The sequence below is a fragment of the Anolis sagrei genome, chromosome 1 (genome assembly GCF_037176765.1).
Source record: "Anolis sagrei isolate rAnoSag1 chromosome 1, rAnoSag1.mat, whole genome shotgun sequence".
NCBI lineage: Eukaryota > Metazoa > Chordata > Lepidosauria > Squamata > Dactyloidae > Anolis > Anolis sagrei.
The window spans coordinates 192,676,359-192,695,707 of record NC_090021.1 but is presented as its reverse complement, the minus strand read 5'-3'; the positions used below and the strand labels follow the sequence as shown (position 1 = coordinate 192,695,707).

The following is a 19,349-nucleotide window of genomic DNA, read 5'->3' as shown; positions in this document are numbered from 1 at the left end:
TGGTCCCACATCCAGGATTTAATTATGAACATAGGCTGAAGATAATTAGATACACAATATTTTTAATAATTTCATGCATAAAACAAAGTTTGGGTACCAGTAACCCATCAGTAAGCCAAAATGTCACTATCTCAGCCAGTCACGTGGAAATTATTTGACTTTGGATTTCAAAAGTCTAGGTAAAGAATGCTTAACCTATAATGTAATGCACTTGGAAAACTATTTGAGCCTGAACCATTGTGACCAGATCATGCCTTTGCAGGAATACTTTCACCTGCTGTACCAGTTGAAATGAGTGAAAGCCATTCTTAGGTACTGATTGACAGAGCTGGGCCAAGAACCATTCCAAGCCACATGGCTGGTCTTTCAGAAGGACAAGCCATACAGTCACTGGTCATACTTTCTTCAGTTTGGGGTCTCCCCCATTTGAATGTTTAAAACATTAAATTCTTCTCTTTTCTTGTAAAAAAGTGAACCGAATTGAACTCTTAACCACTGTGCAAGACAAAATGGCCAGATTTTGGACTGGTCAAATTCAAGTGGTAAGATCATTCCCTGAATGAAGATGGTTGGTTTATATATTGCCTACTAGCTTATTTATTCATTTATTTCATATACTTCTTTCCTGCCCTTCTCCCCACAAGGGGACTCAAGGCTGCCTTACATAAGCATCCAGTGATGCAATCCATATATACCAATAAATACAATTAAAACACTAAAAATCAATTTAAAACATTATCCAGTTTCCACAGTAAATTCATCAACAATAAATAAATCAGTGTGCCAATATACCTAAACCAAGCTGGAAGAATCAATATCGGGATGTCCAAAAGTTTTCCTTTCGTATTGCTGTTCCCCCCTCTTGTCAAATGTCTGGTTCCAGAGCAGGGTCTTCAGTTGTCTCCTGAAGGACAGGAGGGAGCTGGCCAACCTGATGTCCTTAGGGAGGGAGTTCCACAGACAGGGGGCCACTGCCGAAAAGGCCCTGTCTCTCAACCCCACCAACTGCATTTGCGAAAGTGGTGGGATCGAAAGCAGGGCCTCTCCTGATGATATTAAGCTTCATGATGGTTCATAGCCGGAAATATGTTCAGACAGGGAAACTGGGCCAGAACCGTTCAGGGCTTTAAAGGTTGAAACCAACACTTTGAATTGTTGTTAAAGATGAGGATCCAGTCAGAAAAAAAAGAGGTGGCAACTGTAGCCCAGCATCACAATCATTTCTTTTCTGTTGAATTTATAGTAAAATGTCTAAATTTTGGAAAGCTCTTCCCAAGGAAGCAAATGAAATCCTCTTGGCTATTCGGAACAGGAGGGACTTTTGCCAGTGGAAGGTAAGGCAACCAACTTGTAGCTTGCCTACCCCAATTCCTTAACCTGGGCCAATCTTAATATATACATAGGCACAATATTATGCTCATAATATCTTTGGTACATGTTTGAACTTCAATGCCATTCAAACCCCATAAAAAGAAGTTACTTTGGCAAATTTCACTTCATGAGGACAATGTAATTTCAAATGGCACAGTATTCCTCATATTGTGACACTGCTCAGATAATTAGCAACACTTGAACTTCAACTTATTATGCACTTTATGTTCTGCCTAATCCAGTCATAATTATCCAGAAATCTGCTGTTTCTCTTATTACTAATTGCAGTGGATTGTCCTACCTGGAGAGGGACATCTGGTTCCATTTCAATGCCTGGAATTTTCTCACTCCACAAAGAAAATTTTTTTGTGTCGGGGTCAATGAAGTAATCAAAAACTGTCCCTTGGGAAGGAAATTTTATTGTTCGCATTTCTTTGATCCACCATCTACTAAACTCCATGCGATAATCAATTAGCTGGAAAAGAGTACAAAGGAAAGCCAAAAATTAAAGTACTGAAAGATGAGTTCGTCTCACTTTGAACATTAAGTGGGAATGGCAAACCCTTGGTTTTGGAAACTTCAGTGTTTGAAGTGTTTTTATCTGAACTGAACTCCACTATGGGAAATAGTTAAAGAAACAATGGCATATTCACCTTTTAAAAATTCTAAACTTTGCCTTAAATTATTTTAAAATTGCATGCTCTGAAAGACATCAGAGACTATACAAAGACTATAATGTTTTCTGGTTTAACTGTAATTGTGTAAAAATGTCATTTAAGAGCATGTGTTGTTTTTATATTATTTAACACACACGAGAATAACAAATGTATTGGGAAATATTCATAAGAAATCTAGAGTCACAAACAGCATGTATAAGAAGAAGAATTAACATGCAAAAATGACCATACCATTTTGGGATTTCACCATTTTAGCTCATATTGAATACTAATGTCAAGTCACCATCCAAATACATTGTGGGTATGAGGAGGACTTTCAGTGGGTCAAATGTCCAAAGTGATGTCATTCAGCTCACAAATCCTAAAGCAGTGTTGTTTGGAACAATGTATATTTGCTATGAATTGGACCAGTATATGTCTGCAATGTGTGTTTGGGTTATCACCAGATTTCATGATGAGAAATGGTATTATGTATGTATGGCCTATTTTCCTTCTTTTTCTCATCCTTTTTTCTTTTGGTGATTTTTTTTTTTTGCATTTTCACTATTTGTTGTAATTCAATTTTGTGAATTAGTTTGTTTCAAAATCTAATACATACATATTTTAAAAACAAGTGTTCTGTCAGCTCATTCACTTTTAATGTCACTTTTTTTTTGGATATGCTAGTTTCACAAAGCAGGTGGATCTGGACATTGTATGTTTTTACCCTGTTTCCCCTTCTGTTCCCTCACCCATATTGTGTTTTTAGTAGTTGTATTTATATTTTTAATGTACCAAACATGCCAGGTTTGTAAGGAAACGTGACACTATTTCCTGTGCTGGTCAATGACCGAAATAAATGTTTTGATTTGACACAAAGCAGGTGGAAAGGACAGCTGTTGCTGTGTGCCTTGCATGTAAGACTACAATCAATTTCTGGAATTCACAGCCCTGTTAGATTTTATTTCCTATATGATTTCCCTGTGTGCAGTGACATCCTGTCATGTGCAGTTCTTTGCAAGGGCATTTGTGGTTTCTGTTGGAACATATCAGTGGTAGTCATGCTTTCTAGCTCCTCCATTCAGCTAATATTTATGATGAAAGAAGAATGAGTGAGCTCTTTAACACATGTATACCTTTAAAATAGATCTATATTTATGAAGGGAGAATTCCATGTTGATTTTTAAGGAAAAGTAAATAGAATCAAGAGGGAATTGATTTATTAGTTTCCAACACAAAAGGGATATACATCAGATTAACTCTATGTCCTGTTAAATCAATAATGCCTATATTCAAGGTTCTGATGCCTATAGTAACTAGGGGAGTCATGATCCAGGTTCAGACTAGTGTCTTACAGAAATCTGAGCAACTCCAACAATAATATTTCATTATTATATCCTCAGAATTTTCATTTTAATATTTCATTTTAATACCATGATAATATTTAAAAAGTAAAGAACATAACAATGCAGGGGACTTCTCTTATTTCATTGGTTTATGGAATATGGATTTGGTAGAACTTTCCAACTCATGAATGAATTGAATGAGGAAGTGTTGCCAAAGTAGCTTTTCATAAGGTTGTGTTACAAAGCAAAATGTGCTGCTATATCCAGTTCTACTTAATGTACACAAGACCAATTGCATCCATTGAGAAGGAATGACAGGAAAAGGAGGGCTTAATAGAGATCCTTGACCTGCCTTCTGAGGGAGTTCTTACATACTGGATTATCCACCAGGAGCTGTGGCCATCCAGATAATAATTATTATGATCTTCTCATATATTCCTTCCAAAGCCTACAAAGATTAAAAGGCTACATGGAAGACAGGATGATTGGCTCAAGTTTAGGTGTCAGATATTAATCAGCACTGTGATTAATACCATGTATTCTCCTTGGCCCCAACATTAATTTCCAATTATGCAAACTGAAATATAAACAATGAAAACTATAGAATGTTTTGTCACAAGGCTGTTGCACAACATTCACTGACATTCACTGACATTTTGCAATTTAACCGATTCCATTCACATTTTTATCTCCCTTCTTTTTTCTTCTTGAAAATGTATCTAAGATCATTATGAATAAATCTGGAAAAGATGTCCTTTAAACCTGAAACTCACCTGATCTTGGAACAAAGCACCACCGAAAGCCCAAACACTGGCAAATGCAAAATATATTTCATAGAGTTCACGAGGAGAATCAGGTGGAGTGTGCTCTGGGGTCAGAAGGCAATCCAGTAATGAACACAAAGTCTTCAGAAAAAAGAGAGAGAAGAATTAAGATGACATTGTCATCACCATCAATCATTATCACCACTTTTATTTTCTTACTCTCCAGGTAAAGAAATTATTTTAAAATAATAATTTAGTCTCCACACAACCATGATGAGGTTATTATCTTGTATCATTACCACAAGTGGTTTTATAGGTCAAAACCAGCACTTTGATTCATGCTTGGAAACAAACTGGCAGCCAAAGAACTGTTGCAACAGGGGAGTTGTGTGGTACCTGCAGCCAATCCTAATTAACAATCTGGCTCTTTGAGTTAGCCAGTTTCCAAACATTCTTCAAAGGCAGCATCAAGTAGAGCTTGTTGCAGTAATCTGAATACACTGTATCTAAGGGATATATCACCATAGCCAGATCCAAAGTTTCAAGTAACAGGCAGTTGGTGCAAATTTGTAAATGTGTGAATACACTCCTAGCCATCACAGAAATCTGGGTCTCCAGCTTTAGCACTGAGTCCAGGAGTACCCCTATATTGTGCATCTGTGTCTTTCAGGCGGGATCTGTGTCTTTCAGGCTGGATCCCTATAACTTGATCTGTCTTCCCACTGACTGGAGCACCTCTGTCTTTTCTGGCTTAAGTTTCAATTTATTTGCCCTCATTCAGTCTAATACTGATGACAGACTCTGGTTGAGGGTCAGGACAGCTTCCTTGGCTTGGGGTGGAATAGAGTAGTAGAAATGGGTCTCATTCACATATAGTTGGCACCTCACCCCAAAATTCCAAATGATCCCTCCTATCAATTTCATGTATATGTTAAATGGCATGGGGAGAAACATACCCCAGAGGGGATCAAACAAGAATCTCCCAGCACCACCTTCTTGGTTCACCCCTCTAAGGAAGAAATGCAGCCGCTGTAAAACAGTGCCTCCAAGACCCATCTCTGTGAGGCAGTCCAGAAGGATACCATGGTTGGTGGTATCAAAAACTGCTATGAGGTCTGGTAGAATCTATAGTGACTCCCCCTGTCCAGTTCTGTGTAGGTCAACCTCCAAGGCAGAATAAAGCTCACACTTTTGCTGATACCAACATGGGGCACCTACCATGCCCTGTAGGTCTCCTGGAGCTCTGAAACTGTCCAGAAGAGAAAACAGAGAAGGGAAGTTTATGTTCCAGTAGGGTCAAAACGGTCTCAGTCAGGCCTGCAGTGAGTTGGGGATGGAGTGTGTAGCTACTCCAGACTGGCCACAGATAAGCAGCCACTATATGTATGACCTTAGTATTCTTGTGATTCCTTGATTATAGGAAATTTTTGACTATTTCTATGGTTTCATTGCCTTCTTTAAAGTAATGCAAACAATGTCATAAATATTTTGGTTTTCTTAATATTCAACTGAAACACTGATTTTGAACTTGCTTCCTTATCGCTATGAATAATTCCATCTAACTATTTTCTGCTAGTAATATGATATCATCTACTATCTTAATTTGTTGATGTTCCTTGTTTTCACATTTCATTTGTCTGAGTTTAAATCCATAATATTTGTTTAGCATATAAACTAAACAGATAGGATTATGAAATGCAGCCTTGTCTGACCCCTTGCCATTGGAGATCCAGTCTGCTTCTCCATCCTGATAAAGGACTTTTGTCAGAGTATAGGTTACAAATCAGGACAATAAAATGTGGCACAACCATTCCAAAAGTGATCAACACTTTCTCATAATATACACATCAAAGGTTTTGCTATAATATATATATAAAAAACATTTTTTCTTGTTTGTGTGTGTCTGAGTCTGTTCCATTAGCCATCACATATTGGCAATATGATCGGCAGTGTCTCTTCCTTTTCAGATTCCAGTGGGATGCCTGGCATATCTTGCTCTATATATGGTAAAAGTCTTTGTGATAAAATCTTGTAAGTCATTTTACTTGCTTGCAAGCTTAATGCAATGACACATACAGTATATCTTCAATATGACCTATGTCTACCTAGACATATACAGGATTTTAGCATTTAAAAAAGTCTGTGCTCAAATGATGACTGACAGCCTACCAGGGAGATGAATGCAATCTGTTTGAAATTTAGAAGCGGAGAGGATATAAAGTTACTGGATTTTGAGTGTGACAGTCAACAGCTGCAAACACTGGCTCTGTTCCAGCATGATGGAGGTACTGAAGGTGAAGGACCCCTAGTTTGCTACCCATTTCAAAGGTGGGTGCATAATTCTCTCTACTCCTGCTATTTCCTTAGTCTTCCTCTGTTCCACCCTTGCGTTCATGTGCATGCATGTTCGTGCACACACAGGCATGCACACACCCATATAAACAGAATACAATAATCTCTTTTGAAAGCTGATATTCTTTTTCATGCAGAATCTATAAAAGCGAGTTGTATTATTAAAGAAAGATGTTTTTTACAAAGTTCTTTGGAAATAAACTCCAGCCCAATCCTATTTACCACTTTTAGAGTGCAGCTGCTTTAAGTATGTCAATGAATCAAAATAAGATATGCAAATATGATGCAAAGACCCACATCTAAGTTCTGCAGAGTGAGGGTTTTTTCCCCTTTTTCTCTTGCTCTCTTTTCTTAATGAGTGGCAAACGATTTGTTTTCATTTCTGACTTTTTTTCCTTTATAAGAAAACCATTTGATCTAGAAGGCTTTAAAATATTTTTGTTAAACCCTCCAAAAACATCATCTAAAAATCAGCAAAAAATGCACAATGTCTGCATTCATTCAGAAAAACAGATGGAATTGTTAGTATAATACAAAGAAGGAGGAGTCTGCATTAATCGCCATGTGCCCCATAAACCCTTTCCCATCATTTCAATTGTTTGGAGTAACTTCAGATTACATAAAATGCCAGAATTCTGTAAATCAATGGGCACAATTTTGCCATCATTAAAGGAAGAGCCCTCGTTTTATTCATTATGTAATGGGTCTGCTTAAGGAGAGGGATAGCATTCTCAAATGTTGGCCTCAAATCTTTGGCTCGTGAGTAATCTGTTTTTCAAAAAATACTTTTTCAATAATTAATGTCACAGAACAAAAATGATTTGGGACCATAATAATTTCAGGACTATCTTCCAAGCAAATAAAAATATTTCCTAGATAACTTTCTCCATGTCCCCTCATCCTGATGGCTCTGGACATGGCCTTTTCAGTGACAGTACTTTGTCTTCCCAGTGACCAGATCCAAAAGTGTCCTCCTTCAATCGATGACCACACACCAACCCATCTGTTTCCCTTCTCTCCAGTACTGAATTTCTGAAATGTGAGCTCTTTCCAGCAGTGTATGTGTCTTTTTCTCTATTTCAGACTTAGGATGTGGTGAAAGTTAACACATTTCTTGCCCGCTTCTCCTCACGGCTTGAGGCAGGTTACAGCATTACTAAAACATAAATAAACAAAATTGTGTGAGATTATTATTGCTGTTAGATTGCTGTGAGTTTTCCGGGCTCTATGACCGTGTTCCAGAAGCATTCTCTCCTGATGTTTTGCCACATCTATGGCAGGCATCCTCAGAGGTTGAGAGATCTGCCATAGATGTTGGTGAAAGTTCAGGAGAGGATGCTTCTGGAACATGGCCATACAGCTCAGAAAATTCATAGCAGCCCAGTGAGTCCGGACATTAAAGCCTTTGACAACATGTTACTGTTCTTGTTTTGAACTGCTATTTATTAGGAATGCCAAATGTTTGATTTCCTGTCATAAATGTCATAAATGGCTTTTGGAACCATGGGCTTTGACCTAGAGGGAAGAAGGCAGCCATGCTGCTGGCCCTGTAGGGCACACCCCTCACTATTTGTAGTGTTCAAGTTGGAATATTAGCCTTGGCATTATGTTCTCCCACCAGTAGACTCTAACCTTCCTTATTCTTGTGTCTTCCAGGTGTGCTCAATTACAATTCCCACCATTCCTTTTACCCAGGCTGTTTGAAGCTACTGGGCAATGGAAGATATCAGATCAGGGAAAGCTGGCATAATCATTGAAAGGTAGGTATGGTTCAATGAAATGAACACTGAGGCCCAATTTACACTTTTCTGTGTCTCATGAAATGTTTAGTTAGTTTTGTGTGTGTGTGTGTCAGAAGCAACTTGAGAAACTGAAAGTTGCTTCTGGTGTGAGAGAATTGGCCGTCTGCAAGGACATTGCCCAGGAGACACCCGGATGTTTTGATGTTTTTAACCATCCTTGTGGGAGGCTTCTCTCAAGTCCCCACATGGGGAACCGGAATTGACAAAGGGAGCTCATCCGCACTCTCCCCGGATTCAAACCTGCGACCTGTCGGTCTTCACTCCTGCCAGTACCCATTGCACCACCAGGTGCTCTGTTTAGTTGGTGAACTGTAATCTATTCATTCAAGACCAAAAGAAGGCCACTATGGAGCTCCATGTGGCTAATGAACAAGCATGCACCATGTACTGGATCAAGGCAGGTTGAAAAAAGTCACATGTATTTTCCCATAAATCACCTATGGCAATGTAAAGACTATTTTTTATTTATATAAAATAAAACCTGTTAATCTTCAGGGTCTGCTAGTTCTCTTAGCTTTTGCTGCAACAGATCAACACATTGCATTAATCCCAATGGTCCAATATGGTGATAATATGCCATATAATCCCAGTTGAGCGCTCTGAATGAGAAAAGCTGCATATGCTATGCTGGGTAATCACTTGTCTGGATTCTATTTGTATTCCAGGTTTTTATCAATACTGTACTTAGTGGGTCAGCAGTAATTCTGAACAATTCTGTGATACATAATTCTTAAAGAAAGTATCAAGAAGCAACAACTTCCAAAGCTACCTGTCAACTGCAAAACTTGCAATACTTTTTATTACATTTACCACATTCAGAATGAATTTGACAAAATTGTTTAGAGGCAATGAGATGTAGCAATTATGCATTTCACACTAACATGATGTCCATCAAAATATACACAGTATGTATTGGCAAAATGCACAACTATGCTCATTGAAACCCAGTGAGCAAAATATTTGTGAACATGCAAAGATGGAAAACACAGTTACTTAGTGATCTGTGCATGGCCATTATATCAGGCTGATAATGAAATATGTAAATCAAAGTTTTAAAAGTGCCAAAGGAACTGGGCAAATCAGCCTTCATTGAGAGAAGGGATTGGGAAAACATATTTTATAAGAAATTGTGTCTGAAGGAAAAGACATGAACGTGTCTACTCCACACACTACAATAATCAACAACTTCACTGTAAAATATTTTTCCCAGTGAGACTGATGCAGAGAGTGGCACCAGGTCTTACCCAGTCTGTTTTGTTTCTTGAATAATAACAGGTATACACACAAAACCATGCTGTGATTATAATGAAGTTCCTTCACACCAGCTCTGCATACTTGAACACTCTCAAAATCACATTCCAGGAAGAATAGAAGACTGAAGATCCTACCGCAGTCCTGGTTACCTGAACCATGCTGTTATCTGGAACTGGAGTGATGGTTTTTAAGTTACATCGGACTTGCTCCAAGCAGTAAGGCACATATTTGTCAAAGAGGATGGTTAGATTTGCTCTTTCAGACTGTGCTTTGCGTGTTTCAATCCAACTAGTCACATATCTGTGAAAATAAAATTACTTTCAAGATTTGGTTTTTGCTTAATGAGTTGCTTTTATTGAAAAGATTGAAAGAAAGGACGAATATGAGAAAATTAGATAGTTGTTTCAGGAGTGGTTTTATGAACTGATTGCTGGATTCCAAATGTTCAGCTTACTTTCCTTGTCAAATCCCTGTAATTTGGAAATGTATTATTGCTGTAATTAAATTACACAGGCTTACAATGAAAAAGCTGGTCCTGGTTCCCCACCAACACCACCACCACCACTACCTTATTACATGGGGGGAAGCATAAACCAGCCGGATTACCCCATTGAAGACAATGAAACCACTGGAAGCCTTATGTGTTGCTGCCACCACCTTTTTTGGCTGCAACTTGGTTCCGCAGAAGTTTTGCCATGGAGCCATCCCGGAAGTACTTCTCCAGTGTGTGATGGGAGCCAGTGGGCTCTGTGGCAAAGCTGCTTCAGCTCTGGAGTTGCCGCAGAAATTTACCCTGCATACAGAAGCCATACACACACACGTGGTTTATTTTTCCAAAGTGTGCCATGCACCAGTTCCCTTGCACAGTGCTGGTCAGCCAGCCACTGATAATCCAACTGATTACTTTGATTTTTCTGAGGATGCAGATGAACTAAGCACGGGAACATTCAGGAAGTTTCTTCTTAGCCAAGAAGTGGTGTGGCAATAATAAAAGGAAGGATCACCACGACCAATGGCCCTATGGTTGCAGGGACTGAACTGTCATTTTTTTTCTTGTACTTACGGGCTCCAACCTAGGTCTTGTGTATTCACATAGAGGATTCCAGCTCTTGAGACAGTAGCTGGAGTTGCTGCCCGAAGGTGGCTGATTTCAAACACCAGGCGCATGGAAGGCGTGAGAGAAATCCGTTCATTACTTGCCAGGGTTAAAACCTAAATAGAGAATCAGTATTCATTGAAACCAAGTCATTGTCATTCTGTTTTGGAAAAAAGAGTCACGGAGCACATTTTTAGCTATGGCTAATAAACAAGAATGTTTCTTTCTCTCTCTTTTAGTTGAGTCAGTTTAAATACCTTGCCTTATCACTATGGGCATTCAGTGAAGTATTTGAGGGTGGAGACACGCAGAAAGAGCACAATCATAAAGTTCTCCTGCACAAAACAATTTTAAATTAATGGAAGTAGCAATATGCTATTATTATACAGATTATTTTTCTTTCTGTGATATATATGTGGGAGATCATTCAACTGGACTGTGCCCTTCATTTTTGTTTTTAGAGATCCATGTTATTTAGCATTTTGTAGGGAAAGTAAATACCATCCAATCATTTAGAACTAATCTAGATCAGGACTTTTAAAACTTTTTCTACTCATGAACCCATTTCTGTCTGAGTAATTTTTACACAACCCCAAGTATATAGTTATATAAAATGGGTATAAAATCAAACATTTACTGATCATAAATCAATATTTGCAAGGCTTGCTAAACAAATGAGTTTCCCCCTTTTAAGAAGTGCAAATGTAGCATTTTCTTTAGTATCTACTGTAAACACTGCACGTTGCTGTTAACAGATTTACTGTTGCCAAATTTTTCGCAAATCCAACATTCAGTGAAAGTTACTCCATATGGGGTAGGACCCACAATTTAAGAAACCGTGATCTAGATAAGCCAAATGTAACTTTTGCCTGAAATTTTATTTACCAGCCTCATTAATTGAAGAAATGCAATTTATATTAGGCCAACATTATGCAGGAAAGCCTTTATTTATTTATTTATGTATTATTTGCCACACTTGTACCTGCCATTCTTACCCTGAAGGGGGCTCAAAGCGCCTTACAAAGGCAACGTTTGATGTCACACATATACATAACGAGAAATAAACAATTCATTAAAATCCAAAACAATTAAAACATCAACATTAACATCATAGAAGTAGTTGGAAAATATTAAAATAATCAATATAATATTATCATTTGTTGAAAGAAAAAATATCATTATGGTATTACTTGAAGAACAGTGAAGCAGAAGTGATTGCTCTAGTATATACTCATGAAATCAAACCAATAATTTGTGGACAAGCTGTGAATTAAATCTTAAATTTACTTAAACAAAACTGCTACTTTCACTTGATACTAAATATTATTTTCACTGATATTAAACAAAATGTAATGAAACTAAGAATCTGTGTTTTTATCTTTATTGTTCGGAGTTCTCAGATAGATAACTGGTTTGTTTCCAATTCTCTGGTAGTAACCTCAAGCAGATTCTGCCAAATATGACAGTTGCAGAAGAATGCTGTTTATCTCAGGATAGACAAAATACTGCAAGAACACAACATTTTGGCTGTGAGATTAGGGGTAGGTGTGAGGAGAACCATAGAAATCTTGAATCTTGTAAAAATAGGCCGCACAAAGTATGTTGTAGATCCAGTGTGATACAACAGCATTTTGGCACATAGTGGGCTTGGAATAACCTGTTTCAGTTTGATCCATTTTTATCTTCTATGATTGTACTTGCCATCAGGCGCCATTCTTCTGGTGTTCCAAAGGGGCGGTGTAACTCTACACATCCCCTACTGAGTGCTTTAGCTTAAAAGCTACAATAGAGTCCTTAGAATCTAACAACAAGAGCTATTCTAGGAGCTGGTTAGGAAAATGTGATTTAAAGGAGGTTTCTACTATTGTGCGAAATTAGGGCAAAAAAAATCTCTTTTCAATTTGCACAAAGTATCTCAATTCTAACAGTTTGCTCTCCTGCTGTTGTATCTATCTTAAGAAAGGCTGGAACGCTATAGTGAATAAAGGTGATATTTTAATCAATGAAGATTAATACGCACACACATACAAAATACAAAATGATTCACATTTCTGCTCCTCCCATTTCTTAGGCTGAACCATGACCTTTCCACTTTTATGCTGCATCTCATTTGGGTTAAATAGACATTTGCTTTACAAAAAAAAAAAGGAGTTGCAATTACTAAATGGGTATTGAGGACAAGGCATAGGTCATCTGGGCTTATATCTACCATACATTCGAAGAGACATAATTCTATTTGGGGTTTCATTATTGTCTTTGAACTCCAATTATATCACGCTCTGTTCATGCTGGGTTTGTCCATGGAAATACTTTTGTATGCTATTCTATGAATTCTGGTTATTATAAGAAGGATCCTTGGTCACTATCAGAGACATCTCCAGCAAATGATCATGACTGTTTGTTCAGTAAGGGCAGAAAGCAAAGAATGGCCAACTCTACCATTAGGAAGAGTGAGGTAGCTGCCTCAAGCTGTAGATTTGGGGTGACATCAGAAGGCAGCACAGTGGTGGCATTTGTTGTTTTCAGGCTAGGAATCAAGATAATTGCTTGTGTGACAAAACAATTAGACTGTGGTGGGTTTCCAGGCATTCTGAATTCAGCACATGAGGAACATCATTTGCTTCTTTGTTTCAGAAAGCAAACTGGCTTAGACTAGTTCTTGAGAGATTATATCCCCTTGCTCCCCATCACAAAATTCTGGAGATGATATGCTATATTTCTTTGATTCTAATACACCATGGATTGTAAGATGCACACTATTTTCAGTACTGCAAATAGAAAATAAACATATATATATATAGAGAGAGAGAGAGAGAGAGAATCCCCAACTTACAAACAAGATAGGTTCTGTAGGTTTGTTCTAAGTTGAATTTGTATGTAAGTTGGAACAGGTACATTGTTAGGTGCATCTCCATAGATAGATAGATAGATAGATAGATAGATAGATAGATAGATAGAGCGAGCTTTGGATATCATAGAGAAGGGTTGACACCCCTGTGGTGTTTGCTTTACTGTCTGTGCTCTTGTTCAGAGGATTTCACCTCACTTTCGGTTTCTGTTATAATTAGATTTTGAAAAATTTGGCTTGTTGTGGAAATAAGGATTGGTGATAAAGCTTTAGTCGAGACACCTTTTCCACATGACAATTCTTTCAGGACTGAATTTCCCTTCTGAGTTGTAGATTTTTCTCATTGTTTTGTCTCATCCCAGTTCTTAACTGAGTTGTTTGTAAGTTGGATGTTTGTAACTCGGGCACTGCCAATAAATAGATAGATGATAGATAGATAGATAGATACTAGATAGATAGATAGATAGAAGCACCTGCGATTTTAGGATGCAACTTGTTTTAGAGAAGTTTATATGGGAGGAAAAGCATATCTTAGAATTGAAGAAATACAGAAATAATCATTGCCCATCATTGCCACCCTTCGTTTGCAGTCTTTTGTGCTGTTTCAAAAACTGGTAGGACTCTAAAACAGAGGTGGCTGTAAAACAGTAACTATACCTTTGGCATGGTATTCTTATGTTTATTTATAATACTTATATTCCGTTTATCCACTTTTCATAAATAAATTAAACATAGCTTTAAAATAAATCACACAAACAAATGCAAAAAATCTCTATGCTACTTCATAAATAAATAAATATTTTTTAAAAATAGACAGCATCCTGTCAGATGGTACTGAAACAATCCAAGGATTGAGGAAATCAAACAGTTTCAACTTGTCATCTTGCAGTAGTACTGTGTGACAAGTTCTAGTGGGGCCTAAATGGAGCATCATCACAAAAAAGGACTCATTTCCCAATCTCGTACAACTTAACCGCAAAGGCTGAGGATATTCCAAGCAAGGATTCACCAGGAAGAAAAAGACTACCCTTTGGTTAAACAGCTTCTATGCTTCTGGAAAAGTTATCTATTAAAACAAGTTGTAGTGATATTTTATTAGACCTACCAAAGGATGCAAAATATATTACACAAGCTTTGGAGGCCCACAGGCATCTTCACCAAGCATGGAAGTTAAAAGTCATTTTAGGATGAGAAATGTAATGATGAAGGTCAAAGATCATCATCTTTCTTGAGATAATAAAGCTGGGTTTAAGATGGCGATGGAAAGAACTTTGAAGTAGGTCCAGTCCACATCCCTTGCTGGCCATGAGGCATACAGCATAAAAGTCAATGCAAGTCATTGTCGGAAATAATGTCATTCCCTGGAGATCTACCCCAGGTTACTGTTGCACTAGAGCTCTGAACCACCTTTTTTTTTTTTTTTACAATACACCACACTTTGTCCAAATAGTCCAGTAAGATAAAGTTTATTAAAAGATGAATATACAAAGAAATCAGTAACTTTATAAAGAAGCATCAAAGTCCAGAAAGTTATTCCAAAAGAATCTCAGAAGGCCAAAATCCATTTACAGTACAGTCTTGATATAATTAATCTACAAGCATGATAGCAGGAATCCAAGGCAGGCAGCCTAATCCACGCAGGAACTAGAAACAGGAACAAACATGGATACATGAAACAAAACCTAAGAACAGGAACCAAGAGCTGTTTTTCCCTTGAATGCAATGTCGCTCTCACGAGGAATTGTACCAGTAGAAATCACTAAAAAGGCCTCAATCCCATTGAATCATTCCTCGGACACCTGCTTTTCTTCTCCTTATCTCTAAGCCACTGAGAAAAGCGAGTCTATCTTTGTTGTACACTCTGCCTCTGAAGTTCCCAGTGCCTTGATCTGGACAAACATTTGTTTCCCACATTTCTTTCAGCCTGCACTTCTGGCAGGTTCTCAAGAGAACTGATATTGCTTTCTCCAGTCTCATGTCAGGAGATTTCAACACAACTCTCTCCAGGCCACTTCTATCCTCCTCTGAGAAGTCAGGTTCGATTGCAGCATTCCTTTCCTCAACCTCTGAGCACTCAGAATCTGACCAGGCTACAACAGCTACAAGCATTTTGCAATATTTGAAATTGTATACAGAACCAAAATGGAGACCAGTGAAAAACCTTAACAAACTTACTGCCATATTCTGCACTAGATTACACTTCTAAGTGATCTTTGAAGTTAGACCTAAATATTTTGCATTCCAGTAATCCAAGCTGAATATTACCAGAATGTGGCGAAGTGTACCCAGGTAAAAACCACCTCTTCATTGTGACATTAAAGGTTGCAGGAGAATTTTATTTTAAAATGAATGAAATATAAGCAGGTAGATAACTATTATGTGTCTTTAAGTAATTTCTGACTTATGGTAATCCTTAGATGAACCTGTCAGATGGGATTGGCCTTTTGTCTTTCTTTGAGGCTGAATGGTGATTTGAATCCTTGTATCCAGTCATAGAGTCGAACACTCAAACCATTACAAATATAGTAAGAACAAATAGTACTAGAACATAGCTATTGATAGGATGATTTTAACAAACCTTGTTGTCATCCATGACAGTGTTGAGTGATTCTATCCACATAGGATCAATGTCTCCATCCAGCACAATCCATTTTGGGCCCTCATGGGCAATGCCTGCCAATTCTCTCATAGTGGATGAAAACAAACCTTCAGATTAACAAAAACCAAAACAAAATATGTTCTTTAAAAGACAGTTAATCTCTACATGTTAACATGCATAATTAGGTATATAATTCTTAGATATACCATCTTTCCACTCCCTTGTTGATGGATGAAGAAACCCAAAAAGTTCATCAGTGGTGACGGCTTTTGGATTTATATCATTCCATACTGGCCTCAGCTTCATATTGGAGTAGGTCATGTGTAACGTCTTTAATATCTGAAATTAGAACACTTTATTATATGTATCAATAATACACCATGTCTCAAAATTATTTCTCAGCTTCGTATTATAATACGTCTCTAATACTGAAAGCTAGAACAGGGCACCATGACTCTAGATGTTGGACTGTAAGTTCCATCAGGCCTATCCAGTAGAGTGGGTCTTGTTTTCTCCATTTTGAAGGAATGGGCCTTCTGACACCTTACAAAATATACTTATTATTATTATTATTGTTATTGTTATTGTTATTGTTACTATTTCTTGCCTGTCTCTCCACATGACTCCAGGTGGGTTACAACATTGCTAAAAGCACATTAATTTAAAAACATTCTTTAAAACACACATATTAAACACATTCCCACAAAATATATATTAAAATACACACAAAAAAGATGAAACATAAATTTAAAATTTGTCATTATAACCATCTGGGTAGGCCTGCAAAACATATTGAGTTGGCCTTGCTTTTGGATTATTAAAATATACAGTACCCACAATATGTTGCTGATAATCTTGAATGCAGAATGTTATTCAAAATGATAGCATATTATAACCTGCATTACTAATTCATGGTCTCTCTATTGACATTCATTTACTGAACAGGTGTCTGTGAATTCTTGATTTACCTGGCTTTTTCCTGTCCCAGCATTTCCAACTACAAAGACTGAATGCCTGACAGCCAGTAGTTCTTCTAACTGCATAACCTAAAATCCATTCAAGAAAATGGGGATGAAAGAGTGACATAATGGCAAACATATTTTACAGGCATTGCTATATATTAAGAAAACTGTAAGAATCAAGAAAGAGAATCAACGAACGCTTTTCTTCCCCATTTCAATAAACATCATTCCAATTTTATTCTCTCATTTCATAAAAAATTGCCCATTTTGCCCTGTTCTTCCAGCGGCTGCTGGGTATATTTACACTGATATCGGCTGGGTCAGAGAAGCTCTGTGAGATCCTACTGCTGAAACAATGGGGTTAATAACAGCAGCATTGGCTTCACATTGTCCAGAACGACATTACTGTTCCCGATTCTATACAGACATCAGAACTTTCTAATAGATTGTTTAGTTATTCTACAGCAGGAACATACCTTTAGTCAGCAACTACTGGGAGAAACAGAAAGAGGTATAAATAGATATATGACATAAATAGAAAAACGGTTAAAATGTGTATGTCTCTGTAGTGCAACATCAGGGCCCATGATAAAAAGAGAAAGAGGGAGGGAGAGAAAATGCTTTTATGTTGGCCTCCAGAGATGTTACCATGAAGGAAAATCTGCAGACAAACCACCCTTCATGCTTGAGGCATTACAAAAAAATCTCCCTCTCATTTATGCACTTATTTTCTTGTGTGATTTGTTGGAGTCTATCAGAAGCTGTGTTATAAAAAGCTACCAACCCTCTGACTAGTAAATAGCTGGATTGTGTGCATAAATAAATAAATGTAGTTTGATGGACAGGCAAATTCATTCATCCCTTTGTGACATGGTCTCTCAAGAATTAGCAGTTCCAGAATTCCTTAAGGATAAGAAGTAAGGAGAAGCGTTCCATAGAAATTATAGTAACTGGTGATATTGCTAGGTACTACAGACTTAAAATATATTTGAATACCTTTCTCTATAATAAATTTCCCATCGAGAAGAGGTCTCTTAATGTCTTATTTGAACCACCAGCTGCCAGACAGCTGGTTTAAAATAAACAGAGCATAAACATATAATAACGGGGCAAAGAAGTTATATATTACTTTTATTTATTCATTTCTTGTATTTGTATGTCGCCTTTCTCCCTACATCTAGATCTACACTAGGAAAAATATGACAAAGTTGCCTGCTCTGGAGCAGCCCTAGATGCAGCACATGGAGTCCTGAAGCCTTTTGCAGTCTGTACAGTGCTTTGGCACAGTACCCTGTCTTCCTAGGCTCCACCACCATTGAGCTTTGCTGGAGTCAGACATCACTTCTGGTGAGGTCACAACAGAGTAGCAGCCATGTGATCAGCAGCAGCAACATTGCATGCATGGCTGTGTCAAGGACCGCTTGGAAATGCTTCTGGTCTGCGAAACAATTGTGCGTGTTTTTGGCTTGTGGATATTAGATCACTATGGATCCATCCTGATCCAGTTGTCCGCATGTTCAAAAGTTTCTTGGAATCTCCAGAGTAACCTGCTATTGTTTTTGAGCTGGAATAACAGCTGGAAGCAGTGCTTCAGTTGTAGTACCAGCTGTATACCATGTGGACTGCTCACAGTGGGTTCAAGATGAGTATGTTTTATTTGGTCCATATAGATAAGGGGCAGGTCCTCTAGTTGGTCTTTATACTCCAGCACCATCCATCTTGGGAAGGTGAAGAATTTTTGTGAGATGTCTTTTTCTCCAGGACAAAAGTGTTCCTGGAGATGGCCTGATGAGAAATCACCAGTCTTCATAACAATTCTTACATCCAGCACAAAAACTAGAAAAGAAGCATTGTGCTTTTCAAGAAGGTACAAAAGTACTACCTTTTTCCTTTCTGAAGCATAGCAAATAGAGTACACATAGAGGGGCTAGTTTACAAGAAAGAGGTGAAAAGTGTCGAATGATGAAAAAAGATAATAATTCTACCAGAACTGTGCTGTTGTACCATTGTACAATTTGTGCACCACCTCAATCCCCTTTAAGTTCTTGCAGAAAATATCTCACAGGCTACATGGCTTCTCCTTTTTGCACATGAGACAGCCAGTTTATCTATGGCAGCCTTCATTAACCTCTCGGTTCCTGTATATACCGGAAGGCAAGTCCTTTGCAACCAGGCAGTGGGGGGTGGCTAATGCAAACTATGCTTTAATGTATCTGGAAAGGAACATGCTGGATAAGTCTGCTCTAGGTTAAATGGAAGCTGCAGTTTAATATCAGAATCTTTTCCAGTCCTACCTGGA

General features: G+C 37.8%; 1 protein-coding gene across 1 annotated transcript in view; it reads right to left on the bottom strand.

Annotated features, from left to right (window-relative positions):
* LOC132767554 (dynein axonemal heavy chain 11-like) overlaps window positions 1-19,349 on the bottom strand; it is a 248,650-nt gene that overhangs the window by 135,673 nt on the left and 93,628 nt on the right. The window contains exons 38-44 of the mRNA XM_060762691.2: window positions 17,057-17,134; window positions 16,295-16,427; window positions 16,068-16,195; window positions 10,609-10,757; window positions 9,695-9,845; window positions 4,147-4,278; window positions 1,673-1,846 (exon numbers count right to left, since the gene is read on the bottom strand). Of these exons, the coding sequence (XP_060618674.2) occupies window positions 1,673-1,846; window positions 4,147-4,278; window positions 9,695-9,845; window positions 10,609-10,757; window positions 16,068-16,195; window positions 16,295-16,427; window positions 17,057-17,134 (945 nt within the window). The remainder of the gene's footprint in view (window positions 1-1,672; window positions 1,847-4,146; window positions 4,279-9,694; window positions 9,846-10,608; window positions 10,758-16,067; window positions 16,196-16,294; window positions 16,428-17,056; window positions 17,135-19,349) is intronic.